General features: G+C 40.8%; 1 protein-coding gene across 1 annotated transcript in view; it reads left to right on the plus strand.

The window, feature by feature from the left end:
* STARD13 (StAR related lipid transfer domain containing 13) overlaps window positions 1-17970 on the plus strand; it is a 494525-nt gene that overhangs the window by 119576 nt on the left and 356979 nt on the right. Inside the window, exon 2 of the mRNA XM_058670870.1 lies at window positions 1145-1277. Coding sequence (XP_058526853.1) covers window positions 1248-1277 — 30 coding nt within the window. The 5' untranslated portion in view covers window positions 1145-1247. The remainder of the gene's footprint in view (window positions 1-1144; window positions 1278-17970) is intronic.

A 17970-nucleotide genomic window follows, 5' to 3' on the forward strand; every position in this document is an offset into this window, starting at 1 on the left:
AATTGTTAGGAGAACATATTTTAAGTGTTTTTGCCATAAAAAGAATAAGTAAATGAGATAAAACATGTCAATTAGCTTGAGTTAGCTGTCTCATAATGTGTACCTATCTGAAAGCATCCCATATGCCAAAGTATAGACGATTTTATTTCATTTAAAATTAAGCAATAAGAAATATAACTACAATCAGCTTGCTTCTTTAAATGTTTTAAAATATGCAAAAGAATAATGTAGGTTTTTTTGATAGTTTAAAAATTACTTTAATGGGACCAGCATTGTGACACAACATCCCACATGTGCAACAGTTGAAGTTCCAGATGACCACTTCAATCCAGATCTCTGTTAATGTACCTGGGGGAGCAGTGGAGGATGACCCAATTATCTGGGGGCCGGCTAGCCCATGGGAGGTGTAATTGGACTTCCAGGCACCTGGATTTGCCCTGGCTCAGTCCTGTCCATAGTGGCCCTTTGGGCAGTGAGGCAGTAGATGAGAAATCTGTATCTTTTTTTTTTTAAGATTTATTTATTTATTACAAAGTCAGATATACAGAGAGGAGGAGAGACAGAGAGGAAGATCTTCCGTCCGATGAATCACTCCCCAAGTGAGCCGCAACGGGCCGGTGCGCGCCGATCCGAAGCCGGGAACCAGGAACCTCTTCCAGGTCTCCCATACAGGTGCAGGGTCCCAAAGCATTGGGCCGTCCTCGACTGCCTTCCCAGGCCACAAGCAGGGAGCTGGATGGGAAGTGGAGCTGCTGGGATTAGAACCGGCACCCATATGGGATGCCGGGGCTTTCAAGGCAAGGACTTTAGCCGCTAGGCCACGCCGCCGGGCCCGAAATCTGTATCTTTTCATCTTTTTCTGTCTTTCCCTCCCTGTCTTTAACTCTGTCTTCTAAATAAATAATAAATGTTATAAGTTAAATCTATCTGTTTTTAATTTTAAGCTTACAATGACAAGGCCTCAGGTTTTATTAGGGCTGATGTCTCTAAAAATAAATGTTTTTGAAAAAATTTTGAGAATATTCTTAGTTTTATTACTAATTTTCAAACCATCATTATTAATATGATGGTAAGTTACTTGAATTGTTGCCTAGTGTTCTTTGTATGTGGGAGGAAAAAAACCCTGTTTTTCTTTTCTAGATAGCATTCTATAAGCCAAGAAAGAAAAAAAAAAGGAAGTCATCAGAAGAAAGGAATCTAGAAATAAAGCTGGGAATATTCAAAATCTTAATGGTGTGCTAAACCAAATGTCAGCTGCAACACTGTCAAATCCCAAGGTGAGTAACGTTGTTACAGAAGACCTGGATGGGATCATCTTGCCTTCCCTCCGCTACGGTGCTGCTCATCAAGGGAGGGAGAAATCCACATTGAGTCATTATTTACTGTTCTCGATTTGTTTTCTCTTGGTTGGCAATGGACAGTTATTCTAGCGTGTGTTTGTGCCCCACATCTGACTCTTAAAAACAGTTTCCTGCTAAATCAAACGCTGGGAGAAAGCCAGGATAGCCCAGGAGTTGGGTTCCTGCTCCCTGTGGCTGAGACCTGATTGAGCTCCAGGCTCTTCATTCTGTGTGGTCTACCTACAGCCTTCCTCAGTCCCCGCCCGATTAGGCATTCTCTGTCCATATAGCTCTTCTAGCTTCTGTTTCTCAAGTTTATACGTACATAAACAAAGATTAAGGAGTGGTTTTTGCTGTAACATGAGGAAATTTGTAACGAAACATATATGGCTGTTAATATTTGTAAAATTAAAAAGAGCTTTTTTTTTCTATCAGAGTAGATGGTTAGATCATTGTGATGGATAGTGGTATGGCACTGGATTATATGTGCTTCAGTCCATTTCTTCGTTGTTCATGAAGCTTTGTGCCGCAGTTTGTCCTTGATCTACTGTTGTCAAAGGCAGCCTATTGGCACAGTCTATCCCTGTTCATGAACCCAGAAAAGAGACATGATTGGGAAACACATCTGCAAGACATTAGCTATTAATAAACTTTAAGGCATTTCCTGTGCTCTACAAAGCTGAAGAAGACACAGAGCTTGTTGTTGTTATTGCATTTCTACTTATATTAAAATAAAGGGGGGGAGGATTAGCCCAGCTTTTTGTATAGATATTTTGCAGCTTTTAAACACAGATACAATTTTTTTCCTGAATTCTTTAAAATTGCTTGCACTTTTCTTTCATTGAATCTGAAAGAGAATCTTCAGTATGTTTTTGAGACTGTTGGAAATACATTGATGTTAAGCAATAATTTGCAAGATTGTATAAAGTTTTTGATGTTTTGATACTGCTCTGGCTGCTTTATGATGTAAAAACAGAGTAATAGTATTGTAAGTAAATATGAGGGAGAAACATTATGTACCCTCTTGAGAGGAAATAGGAGAAACTTCCCAAATTACCTGAAAAGAGATTAAAGGTTGATGTAAAGCTAATGGGTAGTCCAAGTTGGTAGCCTTCATCGAGTGATATAGCTACAACCAAACTACAGAAGAAGCTAAGGAAGTAAAGATCTAGTTTCTCATCATCTTACCTCTTTAACTCCTCACTGGGATATTAGGAGGGAATGGTGCTCATTCATGCATTGTTTGAAAAGTGTGCCCTGCAGAGTCAAGTGTAAGAGGGCAGAGGGTAGTTTCATGTGGTAGATAGAGAACACTCGGCACACATGATAACAAACAAAACTTAACTAACAATCATGTTGGAATGTGTGCTATGTTCCTGGCATGATGTGAAGTTCTTTACACACTTTGTCCATTTTAAAGATTAATTTAATTTAATGAATGTCTGAGTTAAAGAGAAGGAAGTCTTTCAATTACTGTTTCATTCCCCACAAGGCCACAACAGTCAGGGCTGGGCCAGGCTGAAGCCAGGACCGGAGCTCCTTCAGCATCTCTCATGAGGATGCAGGGACCCAAGCCATCACCCTGTCCTCCACTGTGCTCCCAAGCACGTTAGCAGGGAGCTGGATCAAAAGAGCAGCCAGGATTGGAGCTAATGCAACATGGAATACTGGTGTTGCAGGCAGCAGTTCAATCCACTTGGTCACAGTGCTGGCCCTTCACAGGGGAGTTTTCTGGCTATGTATCAACTCTGTATGACACTACAATTGGGGTCACATGTTGTTTGATATTTGTCAGATCCATAGATTGAACAGCAAGAGAGAAACAATGCAACCATGAACTTTGGGTGGTTATGGTGTGTCAACATAGGTTCCTCATTAGTAATGACAGATCATTTGGAAGGGCTCCGATGTGAAGGGTGGAGAAAGCTGTGCATGTGTGGGAGTAGAGACTTTTGGGAAATGTTCACACCTTACTCTTAACTTTAAAACCTAGAACTCCTCTAAAATCAGGATTTTCGCTAACTTAATTTTTTTTTGTTAACATTATTTTTAACTTTCAGTATAATCATAGGTTTCATGGCTTCACTGAATAAGAGTCCAACAATAAACAGTTAAAAAGTGAGGGTAAAGTTGGAAGGTAATACAAACAAACGAAATTTAAATTTTAAAATAGTAAGAAAGTCATAAAAACCAGCTTATGATTCTTACCAATTTGACCAAGATTTAAAAGATTTGCAGAATACACACATTTATTTTTTAAATAAGAAGTTAAGTCTTTAAATATTCTTTCTAATTTAAAATGAAGAATATAGTACATCTTTATTAGATGTACTGTGGTCTACATTTTGTTTCTTTTTTGCAAAGTAGTGCTGAGAGATCAAAGTTTCATACAAAGTATCCTCCATGGAATATTCCTCAGCCCAAGAACAAAGTGTACATTGCACATCCATTGATTTTTCTTTTCAAAATTAACAATGAAAGTTAAAAAGGAGGAAGCCATTATCTTTGATGTGATGCAATATAGTTCACCGCCTATTACCTCTTGAGGAAATATACATTATTAGAAAGGCATTTGGGACTTGTCTTTGCCCCTTTTGTAATAGTATTTATTTTGTCATTAGTGTTGCTTTGTTTTTACAGTAAGCTCTTAATTCTTATTGGGTAGGTAACTTATCTGCAGCTGAGTTCATTCAGGATAGGAACAGGAAAACTTCATATTTTGCTGTGCAGGGAATTTTAAAGTATTTAATAATATAGCCCTTCATGATATCATAGTTTGCAGCCTCCCATTTAAATCTTAGTGACTCAGGAAGTGGAGAGGAGCTATACAAGAGCACTAACAGTTCTCAGGGAATGGTGTTAAATGATAACTTTATTTTGGTGCAAAAAAAAATATCTTGAGATTCAAATATAGGATGGATTATTCTGAAAGTTCAGGAAAATGTATATAAGACATTATGTGTGGACTTGAACATATTTTTTGCACTTTGAACTGATTTTCTGCAAATTTTTGCAAGTGCTCGTGTTAGTGCTGGGATCTGAATAGCCTCGTGGAATCTCTTTAATGTTGCCTGTTTTCACCATCGATATATGCTGGTAGATATTCTTTCTGAGATTTTCACTTGTTGGCAGTCAGACACCAGCAGGGGGCCACTTGGCAGGGGAACTTGACCAGTGATGTCCTATCTGTGGGTTTAAAGATTTCTTTGCTGTTTTCCTATGCTAAGGAATCACTTCTGGACTTACTTCCAGTTCCTTGGTACATGTCATGAACTAAAAGGCTCCATGATAGGGAAAGATTGCCATTGGCTAAATTTTGACTAAGAAGATCCTTTCATATATATTTATGTTGTTTTTAGTGTTAGTTGATTCTGCTGATTTGCTGTAATTTTGTTATTTTCTCAGGTTAGCCTACAAAATCCAGTTTCACCCATAATGTACATGATGTATACAATTCAAGGTACCACAGAGCACATCTGAGAAAGGTGTGCCTGTGTCTCATTGGAACTCTGTTCTTGCCAAATCCTAAGGATATGACTTCTCCCAGCTCAGGCAGTGTTTCCCTACAGATGAAGGTGTTTGGTCTGTATAACTTGTAAAAACTTCCAAGTCTATTTGAAATATGAACCCTTCTCTTGGTAGGACTCCTTATGTCCATTCTGTCCGGTATCATTCTCTAGGGACAAAATGAAGCATGGTGGGTTATTGGTGGTAGTTGCCTCATACTGGAGACCCACAAACAGATCAGGGTGGGCTTCAACACATTCACCACACGCAGGAGCCAAATGGTCCAGTCCAGAAGTCAGGGCACAGCTGCCATGCATGAAAAGTATGCCCTACCCTAGGGTTATCTTTCCCATGTGCATGTTCACACTTCCAAACACCCTGGCTGAGGCTAGGTCAAAACCAAAGACAGGAGCCCAATCTGTCTCCCAGGGATTGGAGGAGCCCACTTACTTTTGCCATCATCCTTTTTAGAGCCTGATTTGGCAGGAGGGTGGAGTTATGTGCTGCAACTGAGTTTGAACTCAGGCACTGCAATGTGGAAAGTGAGCATCTTAACGTGTATCTTACAGGTTAGACCAAATACCAACCCATCTTTAAAAAGATTGATCTAAGTGTGTCTCTTTCAGTTGAAAACTGTTCATTATTTTACATTGTCTTTGAGGGGAAATCAAATTTCACTGTAGTTTAGACAAAGCCAGGTTTGCTTTCCCATCTCTTCTCTTTTCTCATTTTGACACATTGCTCTTACTGCACCAGGACCTTCCAAATCTTCTCTCATGTTCCATGGATTTACATTAGGTAATCCTGGGCCTGGAACTCAGTATCTTCATGCTGATTCACTTCACCAGATTCTCAACTCATTCACATTGATGCCTACGGTAGGCTGATTTTTCTCCTTTACTTGCATTGAAGACATTTGAGGTACTGACTGTGCCAATTACCTCTGTAACCTCAATGCTTATAGCAAAGTAAATGGAACTAGAAGGCAGTCATGAAATGTTTGAAACTGTCATATATTCTAGTTGTCTCAGCCGCAGGAGTTCCCCTCTGTCGTGGATGAATGCCAAAAGTCGCTCTTCAGGCATATGTGAGCTGACATGTAGGCAAGATTTTACTGCTGGAAAGGGAAAATGAATATATCATCACACTACAAAATGTAAAAAACAAAAAAGGAAAAGTTGAAGAGATAACAGGACAATAAGAGATAACAGGACAATAAGAGATAACAGGACAATAAGAGATAACAGGACAATGCTTTTTTTAGTAGAAATTCCTAGTAGGACCTTCACCTAGGTAAAGTTTCCAGTCGTGGTTTTCTATCTCTGAGAGGAGCAGAGTCTAGGCAGCATGTTAACGCTTCCATTATCATCTCCATTAATCTTAAATGTTATTCTGTTCATCTCTTGACTCCTGAAAAATAACAAGTCCCACCAAGGACTTTTTTTTTCACTCTGCAAGATTTTTAAGCTTTTCCCCAGAAATTATAAAAAAAATTGTGAAAAATAATTAGCAGGGCCTAGTGTGGTAGCTGAATGACGAAAGTCCTCTCCTTGCATGTGCTGGGATCCCATATGGGCATTGTTTCATGTCTGGGCTGCTCCACTTTCCATCCAGCTCCCTGCTTGTGCCCTGGGAAGGCAGAGGAGGATGGCCCAAAGCCATGGAACCCTGCACCCGCGTGGGAGACCTGGAAGAAACTTCTGGCTCCTGGCTTTGGATTGGCTCAGCTCCAGCCATTGAGACCACTTGGGGAGTGAACCAGCAGACAGCAGATCTTTCTCTTTGTCTCTCTTCTTTCTGTAAATATGCTTTTCCAATTAGAATAAATGAATCTTTTTTAAAAATGAGAAGAGTTCTGTTTGATATATATATTTATATAGATTATATATATTTATATTTTATATATATGTTTATTTATATATATGTGTGTATATATTTATTTATTTATTTATTTATTTAAGCAGTCTTGGAGCTTTGTAAGAATTTGGAGGGAACAGGATCAGCAGATGAGCCTGTAGCTTCACTACAGGAGAGGGAGCTAAGGAAGTGGAGCAGAGAAAAGCTTAGGGTGGTGATATCAGGTGGGGAGGAGCTGGTCGTGTGTCACTTGGTCCCTGCAAGGGTATGCATCATGAGTGCCACATGGGTCTTTGCCTGGGATCCACATGAGGGTATGTTTAAAGGAATTTCGTATTGACCAAAGAATGAGAATGAGAAGTGTTTTTGTGTGAAAATACACCCTCAATACAACAAGTGTGGGAAGTAGCTTCTTTCACCACCAGGCTAAGGCAGAAATCCCCCAGGAAATAGTTGTACAAACATGCTGGTCCAGTAAATATAAGCTAGAAACTGTGACAGTTACTGGGGTTTTTTTTTTTTTTTTTTGTAAGTACTATCCCAGTCAATAACATTTTACCATATAATTTGTAATTAAACCATGATTGACTATCAGGAAAGGTTTAGGTCCTTTCTTCTATCACCTGCAGATTTGAGGAGTATTTGCTTAAGCTGCCATGTCCTGAGACGTCGGTCTCAGCAGCCCAGCTCTCTAGAGCCGTTTCAGTAATAGCCGCTGCATCCTTCAAACCCTAACTAAATGCATCTGTCCTTGAGCTCACCCCAGCTACCAACCACACCTACTTCTCCTCTGAATTGTTAGAAATGATTGTAAAATGCAGCATCTCTGGACTAGCCAAGGAGTTTTGTGACCTGCTTTGTAGCCTTTGTGTTTCCACTTGTTTCCCCTGTGTCTTGCTGGGACAAGTGGCATTGATTATTATAATAACATTTCCACTCCACAGAACTGTACAACACATGTTTGCACCAGATGGCAACTGCAAATGATTGGGTATCTTTGCTGAGAGGGTATTTCGAGAAAATCCACATTTATGAGTAAAGCAGGATACAAATTTGCAGTGCTTTTAAAAATACATTGAACCAGTCAGTGTGCAAATATTTACTGAGTGCCTATTTTGCTGTTTTTGCTGTTTGGGTTGTCTGAACATAGACCTTAGAAGTATTACCATACATCACTTCTTACAAGTGGTTTAGAAAAACTGTTTTCTAAAGTTCCAAGTTCTGACCACTGTTAATTCTCTGTGTTAAGAACTTGAACCAGGATTAAGAACCTTTGAACCACCAAGATCAATGTTTTCTGTGGCATTTTTAGTTGCACATTGTTAAAGAAAAACATTTTTTTCAGTTATACTTGAAGAGACATGTAGATCTTGAAAGTAGGATGCTGTAGTGAGGGAGAGATTGGTTTCAACTCTGACAACAGCATTGGCAAGCCGGGTATATACCCTGTGAACAGTATAGAGGTCACTGGATAGAAAATTACTAGGATGAGGTATGATGGGTAAGGGCAATTCTGGCTGAACTTTCAGTCTCACGAAGACAGGTAAAGCTTGTCTGACATCACCAGGATGATGGTGGAGAATGGGGAACCTTATCAGAGATTGTGTGTGATCAGGTATCAAGAGTGTAGAGTTCTTTCCAAGTTGACTTAGAGGTACTGTTCAGATTTCAGCACTTTAAAAAATGCCTGGAAGAACTAATGTGAAACTCAGAGGGCTTATTCTGGCTCAAATTTGGAGGCTCATAATTCACAGTTGGGTGACTCCACTAGTCTGGCATCTGAGAGGAATGAATGATGAAGCATGTACGGAGGGAGGAAACAGAGAGAGAAGAACTAGACAAACTCAGATTCCATAACTAACCCTCTGCTGAAGGCAACCTTTCTGAAGTCAAGCCCCCAGTGATCTCCCTCTAGATCCACCTCCCAGATGCCGTAATTGCATCAAGCCACCACCCTTAACCAACAACTCTTAGCTGTTAATCCAACAATACCCGTTATTCCATTAACCATTAACATAAGACTTTGGGTTTGAGTTGGGGAACCAAATGCTGCTTACACTGTAACTTCAGGGTTCTTCCTAACATCACATTTTATAAGGAACTGCTGTAGTAGGCCTAGGAGAAGGCTCAGTCGGACTTATATTCATTCAAGCAGAGCATCTATTTAAGCATGAAGCATGACCTTCAGTGGTCTGTGACCTGTGGGAAACAGAAGCAACTGGGGTGCTCCAGCTCATGGCTGCTATCAGATCAGGTGCTAGCAATCATTTGCTCCATCAGGAAGAGAACAGGGTCATATAGATGTTAACATCCAGGAAAGTCTATCAAAACACAAAGGATGTCACCGTGGCTGTGCATTCTGGTCATCAACATTGGTGTTCTAGAGTTTGGGTTCAGAAGTAATTGCACAGCTGATCCTGAAGCATGAGAGGTAGAGATAAATAAGTGACTGCTTACTGCTCTGAGACCTCAAGCAGCTGTGGCCAAAGATATAAATTTCTTTCTTCCCAGTCTAGACCATGGCAGTGTGAATTGATATCCAAGGTCAACATCCTCAATTCATGCAGAAAAAAAAATAAAGCTTTGTTAATTATCCTACCTTCACATCATTTTCCCGGAGGATAACAAATTTGGTCCCACGAAAAGAACACTGATTTTGCCCTTCTCAAAGAAATGTTGCCATTTAAAGCTTAGAAATGCTGACACTACCTCGGTTGCCATTTAAAAGGTTATTTGGGTGGATATCAGGAATAGCAGCAGGTAAGCTTTCTAATCGCTTGTTTTGAAATTAATTTTCCGACTGCTGAGGAAGACAAGCACCGAATCTGAGGCAGAAAGACAATTTAATCAAATACATTCACATGATGTGTAAATCATGAAAAGTCCTTTAACATTTTCAAAATATTTGTATTCTTAAAATGCTGTCTTATTCTGAGTCAACCTGTGGTGGAGAGTAATTCTGGCAGCACACCAGGGTGAAATAAAACCAAATCACGCTGAGCCGTGGAGCCTTGTGTCTCAGACAGCACTTCCTCTGGTGTCTGCACTCCACGAGTGGCGGCTGCTTTCTTGCAGCCCCTCGCTGGCCTTGTTTCTAGTCCCACTGGTTCCCTAAAAGCCTCAAGTACTTTTCAAACTAATGGTTCCCAGAAGCAAAACTTGAAAATGGAAGAATAGAGCCTGGCGGGGGGGGGGGGGGGGGGGTAGGGGGAAGAAGCTGGGAGGCAGCCTGCTTTGTACATTTCTGTCATCGTGAGTCAGGGTTTGTATCCATCAGAAACTGGCCATGGTTTCTCAGAAGTGTGTCTGCCTATGCATTGACTCGTCTGCTAAAATATCGCAAGTGTAAAAATAATGGCTAGCTACAGTGGAGAGAATAATTTAGCTGTTGATGTTAAGCACTTGGAAAATATCTAGTACCATTGCTCCCTGGGGCTGAATTGATACTGCCTGTAAACTTCCTTGAGGAAAAAACAGCCAGTTTCCTCATCCATTTTATTAACTCCACATTCTCAAAGGGACCGTTTACACACTACCTTGAACATCAGGGCTACATTTATTACACTTTCCATGTGGAACTGCCTTGTTGGATATCATTTTCCAGGAAGTTGATTCTGTCTTCCAAGACAATGGGGAGAATTTGTAAACATTCTGTCCCTGTTCTACCGATATTCTTTTTAAAAAGTCCAGATATCATTTGAAGGATTTAAAAAAAAATTCCTAATAGAATGGCTTTAGGACCATTATACTTTCTGAGTGGTTTGTGTAGTTACCTACAACCCCAACAGAAATTCCCTAGCTGAAAGCAATTCAGAGGCATTGGGATTTAAGTCAATAAGTGATGATGTTAATGCTTCCAGGAAAAGGGAAATAGATGAAGAGGTTTTGGTTGAATTCAGGATGAGAGAGTTGGGGGCTCTGAGATAAATATGGAATGTGAAGTTGAAAGCCCATAGAAATGACAGGCACTTTAAAAAGGAAAAGGTACAGATAAAGTTAATCAATTTTAGGGGGTCACTTGATGGCTGCACTAGCCAATGCGCTGCCTACAAGATTGGAGTCCTGACTGCTCACTTCTGATCTAGCTCCCTGCTTCGGATCAGCTCAGCTCTTGCTGTTGCAGTCAGCAGGTAGATGATCTTTCTCAGCTTTTCTCTCTGTGTGTATCTGCCTTTCTAATAAGAATAAAAACAAACAAAAAAAGGTAATCCATATTAGTCATACATTTTATCGACACCAGTATATTCCAAACATTATCATTTCAACATATATTTAATATATAAAGATATTTTACGATATTACTTTTAAGTCCTAAAATCTAATGTGAAATTTACATTTATAGTGTCTCTTGAGTGGGGCTAGCCACATTCCAGGTGCTCCATGGCCCTGTGTGGCTGGTAGACAGAGCAGTTCCACATGAGAACCCATGTGTTAGCTTTGCATTACTACAACAAAATCCCTGACACTGGCAACTTAAACAAAGTTTATTTAGTTTACAGTTTTGAAGGTTCAGGGCTTAGGGTCACATTACCTTAGTACTGGTGACGGTGGATAATGGGGCGGAAGCAGGGCGGTACCACTTGAGAGCCAGGAAGCATGGAGGGACTGGGTGTGGTCAGGCTCAGGCTTTTAACAGTGTTCCATGAACTACCTCAAGGGCACTACCCAGTGACCTAAGCAGCTCCACAATAATTCCCAACACCTGCCTAGAGTCAGAATGGACCCCTTGGGGAGCCAACAAACCATACCCTAAACACCAGCAGCGCAGGAAGGAGGTCAGGTGATGACCCAAATCACTGCTTTACCTAGAAATACTTGTGGGGCCCGGTGCTGTAGCGTAGTGTTCAAAGTCCTCGCCTTGCATGAATCGGCATCCCATATGCGCTCCGGTTCAAATCCCAGCAGCCCTGCTTCCCATCCAGCTCCCTGCTTGTGCCCTGGGAAAGCAGTCCAGGACGGCCCAAAGCCTTGGGACCCTGCACCCGCGAGGGAGACCCGGAAGAGCTCCTGGCTCCTGGCTTCAGATTGGCTCAGCTCCAGCTGTTGCGGCTCACTTGGGGAGTGAACCATCGGATGGAAGATCTTCCTCGTGTCTCTCCTCCTCTCTGTATATCTGCCTTTTCAATAAAAAAAAAGAAATACTTGTAAAGAAGCTAAATTAGAGAAAATTTTAGGAAAATGAGAAAAAACTAATTGCTGAATTTTTGAATGTGGTAGAATTTACCAAGTAAGAATTGTGTGAATATAAAGGGGTCAGTTTTTATTTTGAATTGAGTGAACTTCAATTCTGTTTAAAAATGACTTTGAATTTTCAGGCCTGGTATGGTAGCCTAGTGGCTAAAGTACATGCCTTAAACATGCTGGGCTCCCATATAGGTGCCGGTTCTAATCCCAGCCGCGTGGTTTCCCATCCAGCTCCCTGCTTGTGGCCTGGGTAAGTAGTTGAGTAAGGCCCAAAGCCCTGGGACCCTGCACCCCTATGGGAAATCCAGAAGAGGCTCTGGGCACCTGGTTTCAAATTGGCTTAGCCCCAGCTGATCAGAACATTTGTGGAGTCAATCAGCAGATTGAAGATCTTCCTCTCTGTCTCTTCCTCTCTATATATCTGGCTTTCCAATACAAATTTAAAAATAAATTAATTAGTGACCTTATGACCTTGAGTTTTAAGAAAAGCAGTTCTGTCTCTCAAACAAGGGCAGTATTAAAGGTTAAGGCCAAAAGAGATGATTTTCCAACTCCTGCATATATAAACCTGGGGACATCCTGATATGCCACGAAGTTAATAAGCATAATTACTTTCCTAGATCTAAGTGAGTCCCTAAATCTCTATTATGCAAAAAAGTCATTTACTATGTAATAGCATGGTTTGGGAACTGTAACACAAGCAGGCAGACGGTTATTGTCACCAGCTAAAAAAAGGGCTATTCTGTGCAGATGAGCCCCTAGGGAACACCCATTGTTCCGCAGTATCTTGAATTGTTGGAAACTTGTGCCTCCTAGGACACGATAGATAGATAGATAGTGGAGATGAGGGGGACTGCCTTTCTCTGAGTTTTGTTTTATCAAAAACATTTATTACCCATCTTTAGAGCCTTCAACTCAATCATCTCATTATACATTTAATGGGAGGGTATGTTCCTTTTAATAATTAGCTTCCTTCCTCCCACTTATGGGCTTTCAGTGGCTTCATAAAATTGACAAATGGCTCATCTCAGAAGCAAAAAATGGAGATTGACAGGCAATCTAAAGTTAAGATTTCCCAACAGAACCATTGCTACCAAGCAGATCACACCCTGCCTCTTCTAAATTCTGCACAACATTCAACTAAGGCCAGCATTTTTGTAGTTTTCACTTACTGGTGCCTGCAAAGCTTACCTACCCTTCACTTCCTCTGTCCTGGCTGTCTGGACTCTCCCAGTCATGCACCCGTGGAGTATAGAAACATGAACCAGTGCTCTTGGAATAGTCATTCAAACAGCTCTGGGTCTTGCTGAAACCATTGTGTAGCAGTAGAGAAAAACACCATTTTGTGGGGAAGAAGAGAGTGACTTAGGAAGATACCAAAAACATTTTTTACCCCTGGAAATAAATTATTTGACAATGTATTATGTAAATCATTGCAGTTGGAACCTTTGATACGTATTTTTAGTAGCCTGTATAATTATAATAATTATAACAGTTAATATTAAAGTAGAGGATTTCCTCATGCATGATCCTATTTGAACTTCGCAATAACCTTGTTAGGACATTTGAAAGACTCCACTTCTTGGATGCAGGAACTGAAACAAGAATGACACCTGTCGGTTAATGCAACAGCATCTAATGCTTTTGCCTCTGTCTTGAGTTGCCTTCTATCCCTTCATGATTGATATTTTCTAAGTCACACAAACTGGTGACCCTCAGCGACTACACCTTCAATGAATGAATTTTAACTCCAGATCCCACCATTCTAACCTTTCAGAGTCACGAGGCGTGGGAAGGAATGTCCATGTTTCAGAGTGGGATTGGTTGGCTCCACGGTAGCTGGCCCCGATCTTGTGTTTTCAGCCGTTTCAGAAGCCAGTGTGAAAATTCCTGATGCCATGAAGCATCAGGGTGGAGCAACTGAAACATTCCTTGGAACTGAGACTGTCCTCATGTCGGTGTTGTCTCCTGCCTGCTCTGGCTCGAGGTTGATCCAGTGTCCATGGGACTTGTATGGCACTGACCTTCCTTCTCATAATTTCCTTGAGTAGTCCTAGAATCTCCAGCCCACCTGCTGGGCTGACTGTGCCTTCTTTCCTTAGCCCAGTCTTGCCATACTTAAGTTGGTGAAGCATGGGACGGCTGCAGTGTCTCACACATGTCTACAGTTTCTGAAAACTCTCTGAACCAAAACTATAGGTTTAATCCTGAATCAAGGTTGTTTCCTGATTTTTCTTTTAACCCTGTTGTTCTTGCTGCTGCCTCTGAAGGACATCAGACAAAAATTGTGTGCAATAAGTATTTTCCATAAATATTGATGAATCACTTGGGTAAACTATGAGCTGTGGTTGATAGATGAGAAGCTGATTTTTCTTTCTCAGATATGAGAGTACTTTAGAAATTTCATAAAGGGGGTTGGAACCATGGCTCAATTGGATGCTCCTGCACCTGAAAGTACAGCATTCCATGTTGGCAGTGGTTTGTATTCTGGCTACTCTACTTCCATCCAGCTCCCTGTCTGTAACCTGAGAAAGCAGTGGATGATGGCTCAGAGCCTTAAGATCTTGCACGTATCAGGGAAACCCAGAGGGGCTTCTGGCTCCTGGCTCCTGGCTCCAGATCGGCTCAGCTCTGGCTGTTGCAGCCATTTGGGGAGTAACCCAGTGGATGGAAGATCTTTCTCTTTCTACCTCTCCTTCTCTCTGTAAATCCTTTTTTCCAATAAAAATAAGTAAATCTTCAATTGAGACTTCTCTTACCTTGACTGTCTCTGTCTTGCTCTGTAATTCTTTAGGATTGCAATATAAGTATTTTGAGGCAAAAAGTTGAAATGCATGTATAGGAACAATTGGTGGAAAATTCATGAAAAAGTGCATACTATGAAAAAACAATGAATGGTTTTCGATTTTTTTTTTGGCTCCCAAATATGCTTATCTTTCAATTCCATTTCCCAAAAGCTTTTTGTATACATCTAACTCTTTTAATTGGCAATTAAAGAATTTTCTCTCAACCTAGAATTGATTATCTATTTGGGATGGTTTAGCTTTTATTTATTTATTTTCAAATTCACGCATGTGTATATTGTACATCTTTATTGGTTTCAGTGCAATGAGTTAATAAATCTATAGAGTATATAGTGATCGATTCAGAGTAATTGATGTTTCCCTCTCCTTAAACACTTATCATGTCTGCAGCCAACATTGTGGTGCAGTGGGTTAAGTCATATGCTAGCCTCCCGTATGAGTACCAGCTTGGGACCAGCTGTGCTATTTTCTACCCAGCTCCCTGCTAATGTGCCTAGGAAGTGGGAAACCTGGATGGAGTTCCAGCTTCCTGGTTGTTGTCTGGCACAAACCTTGGCCTGTGAAGCCATTTGTGTAGTGAACCAGTGGTTGGAAGAATTTTTTTCTCTCTATTGCTTTCACTGTAACTCTGCCTTTCCAATAAATAAATAACTTTGAAAAAAAGTCATTATTTTGGGAACTTGCAACTCCTCTCCTAGTTTTTATTTGTAAATATATTCTAAAGCTGTGAATTATATTCACTGTACTTTAGAACATATGGCTTATTCCTCCTTGGTAACTGTTTCGGTATCCATTATTTGACTTCCCTCCCCCCTTGCCCTCTTCCTTTCCTGGCTTTTAATGAGCATTATTGTATTCTTTACTTCTGTGAAAAGAAGTGAAAATCGTATTCACTACAAGTGCCTTTTTTATTGTCAAGATTCTCTTCTTTCTCAACTTACATGAATAAAGTTTTTGGCAGCAGAATGGAAGTCTTCATTATTAAGGAGTAAAGCACATAAATTGCCATTGCACTGTGTATATTATTAAGTAAAGCAGATCTCCAGTTAAAATCCACTGAGAAGCTCATAATCTAGAGAAGATTAAGAGAAGATTATAACAAGTTAGAGGATATGCAGATACTCTTAAATATATAATGTCATTGCATGAAAAAACTGTAAGTTTGTATTTGTATTAATGATTTAAAAAAAGATTTATCCCTTTTACTTGAAAGTCAGACTTACTAAGAGAAAGAGAGAGAGAGAGAGAGAGAGAGAGAGAGAGAGAGAGAGAGAGAGAGAGAAAGGGAGAGAGAGAGAGAGAAAAAAGAAGAGAGAGAGACTTAGAGACAGAGAGTTTCCATTCACCAGATGGCCACAATGGCCAGAACTGGTGTGATCTGAAACTGGGAATCAGGAGCTTCTTCCAGGTCTCTAGCAGCTGCGGGGGTTTAAGACCTTGGACCATCCTCTGCTGCTTACCTAGGTGATAAGTAAGGGGGTGCAAAAGAAGTAGAACAGCCAGGACTTGAACCGGTGTCAATATTGGGTGCCAGCACTGCAGGCTGAGGATTAGCATGCAACCACTGTGTCAGTCCCTGAACTATTGTTTATATGTGGTATGGAGTTCAAGAATGAGACTCTCAGAATTTCATCTTCAGAGAGTATACATTCAGAATTTCCTGCTTGAAGAGACTTCAAGAAGGAAATGAGATTTCTAATACGCTTGCTGTGAGCAGGAGGAAGTAGAGGTTTGTGGAGGCCAGTGAATCCCCTCTCTCTCTCTCTCCTCCAGTTCTGAAACCAGGTGTCAGAGTAAGATCAAAATAAATACTTCATTGCTGATAAAGCTAAAATGGGGAGAGTGCCTTGGACTCAAATTGTGTTTGCTGGCCCCAGTAGAATCAGCTAGAGTTTTCAGGCATTTTAATGAGGGAGGGGTTGGTGAGCAGTGCCAGGGTTGGAGTAAATGGGGCGGGGATTGAAAGAGATTTACAAGGAGAATGGACCCCACCTATCCAGTGCCCCTTTTCCCTGACTCACCAATAAGCTAAGTCAAGAAGCAGCATATACTCTCAAGGGCAAGAAAGTCGATATTTTTGGCTTTGAGAAAACTACTCTGCCTTGCTGTTGATAGGTGAGAATAGCTGTAGACAATTCGCAAGTCCATGAACACCCTTGGTGTCGTTTTTCTGGGGATGCCATAGTGAAGGGTTATAGACCTGGGGGGCTTAAATAACAGAAAGGGGTTGTCTCACAGGTCAGGAGCTGGAGGTCCTGGTCTCACAGGTCAGAATCTCCTGGATTCTGGTGGCTGCTGGCAATCTTCAGCATTCCTTGACTTGTGACAGCACCATCTGATTCCTATTGTTATCTTCTATGACGTTCTCCCTGTTGTGTGTCTCTGTAGATATTCCCTTTATCCAAGGAGACTGGCTGTATAGATTCACCATATGTCACTATAACCGGTATTTAACAAACAATTATGTCTGTACTGATCTTTTTGCAGATTAAGGTTACATGTTGAAATTTTTGGGATAGTACCTCAACATATGAATTTTGAGGAGATATAATTGAACCCATGGCAACTGCATTTCAATAAATGTTTATATATAGCAAAAAATAGTGAATTTCATGTTATTATCATGTATGATAGAAACCCTTTTCATTTATCCCCCCAACCATTTGAAAGCAAATATATACAGGCCATGCAAACACAAACTTACCCCAAGGTTACCAACCTAAGAAATCATTCATACATGAGAGCTGAAGGGAGGAAGTAAAGGGGCATTAGTAGGGCTCAGATTCCTATCACTCAAGAGGGTGATTGGAATTGGGATGATGGTGTGGAGTGAGATACAAAATGTCCCACATCACATGGCTCAGAGGACCCTGCCAGTAAGGAGGAAGACTGTATATTGAAGCCAGGTGGGAGACCTTAGCCAGCACTTCACACTAGAAGGTGAGATGCCTGGAAAACAGAGAAGACACTCATTAAGAAAAACATTGGTGGACATAAATGAGAAAACATAGTGAAGATTGGAACTACAACATCTGGTCTTCTTTTCTGAGCATTTCTGAAACCCAGCACACCTCTTAAGGACCTGGTGAACATGCAGTAATAGTTGAGAAGAAGAGAAGAAAGTAAATGTACAAGTAGGAAACTCTGAGAGGAATGCTAAGGCCGTGAGTTTGATCATGAGAATGTGAGCAGAAGCAATGGCTGAAGAGGGAGGAAAGTACTACATCAGCAGCATCTTTCCTGGCTCTGAGTGCTTCCAACCCTCCTTTTCTTGCAAG

This window comes from Ochotona princeps, chromosome 12, assembly GCF_030435755.1.
Source record: "Ochotona princeps isolate mOchPri1 chromosome 12, mOchPri1.hap1, whole genome shotgun sequence".
NCBI lineage: Eukaryota > Metazoa > Chordata > Mammalia > Lagomorpha > Ochotonidae > Ochotona > Ochotona princeps.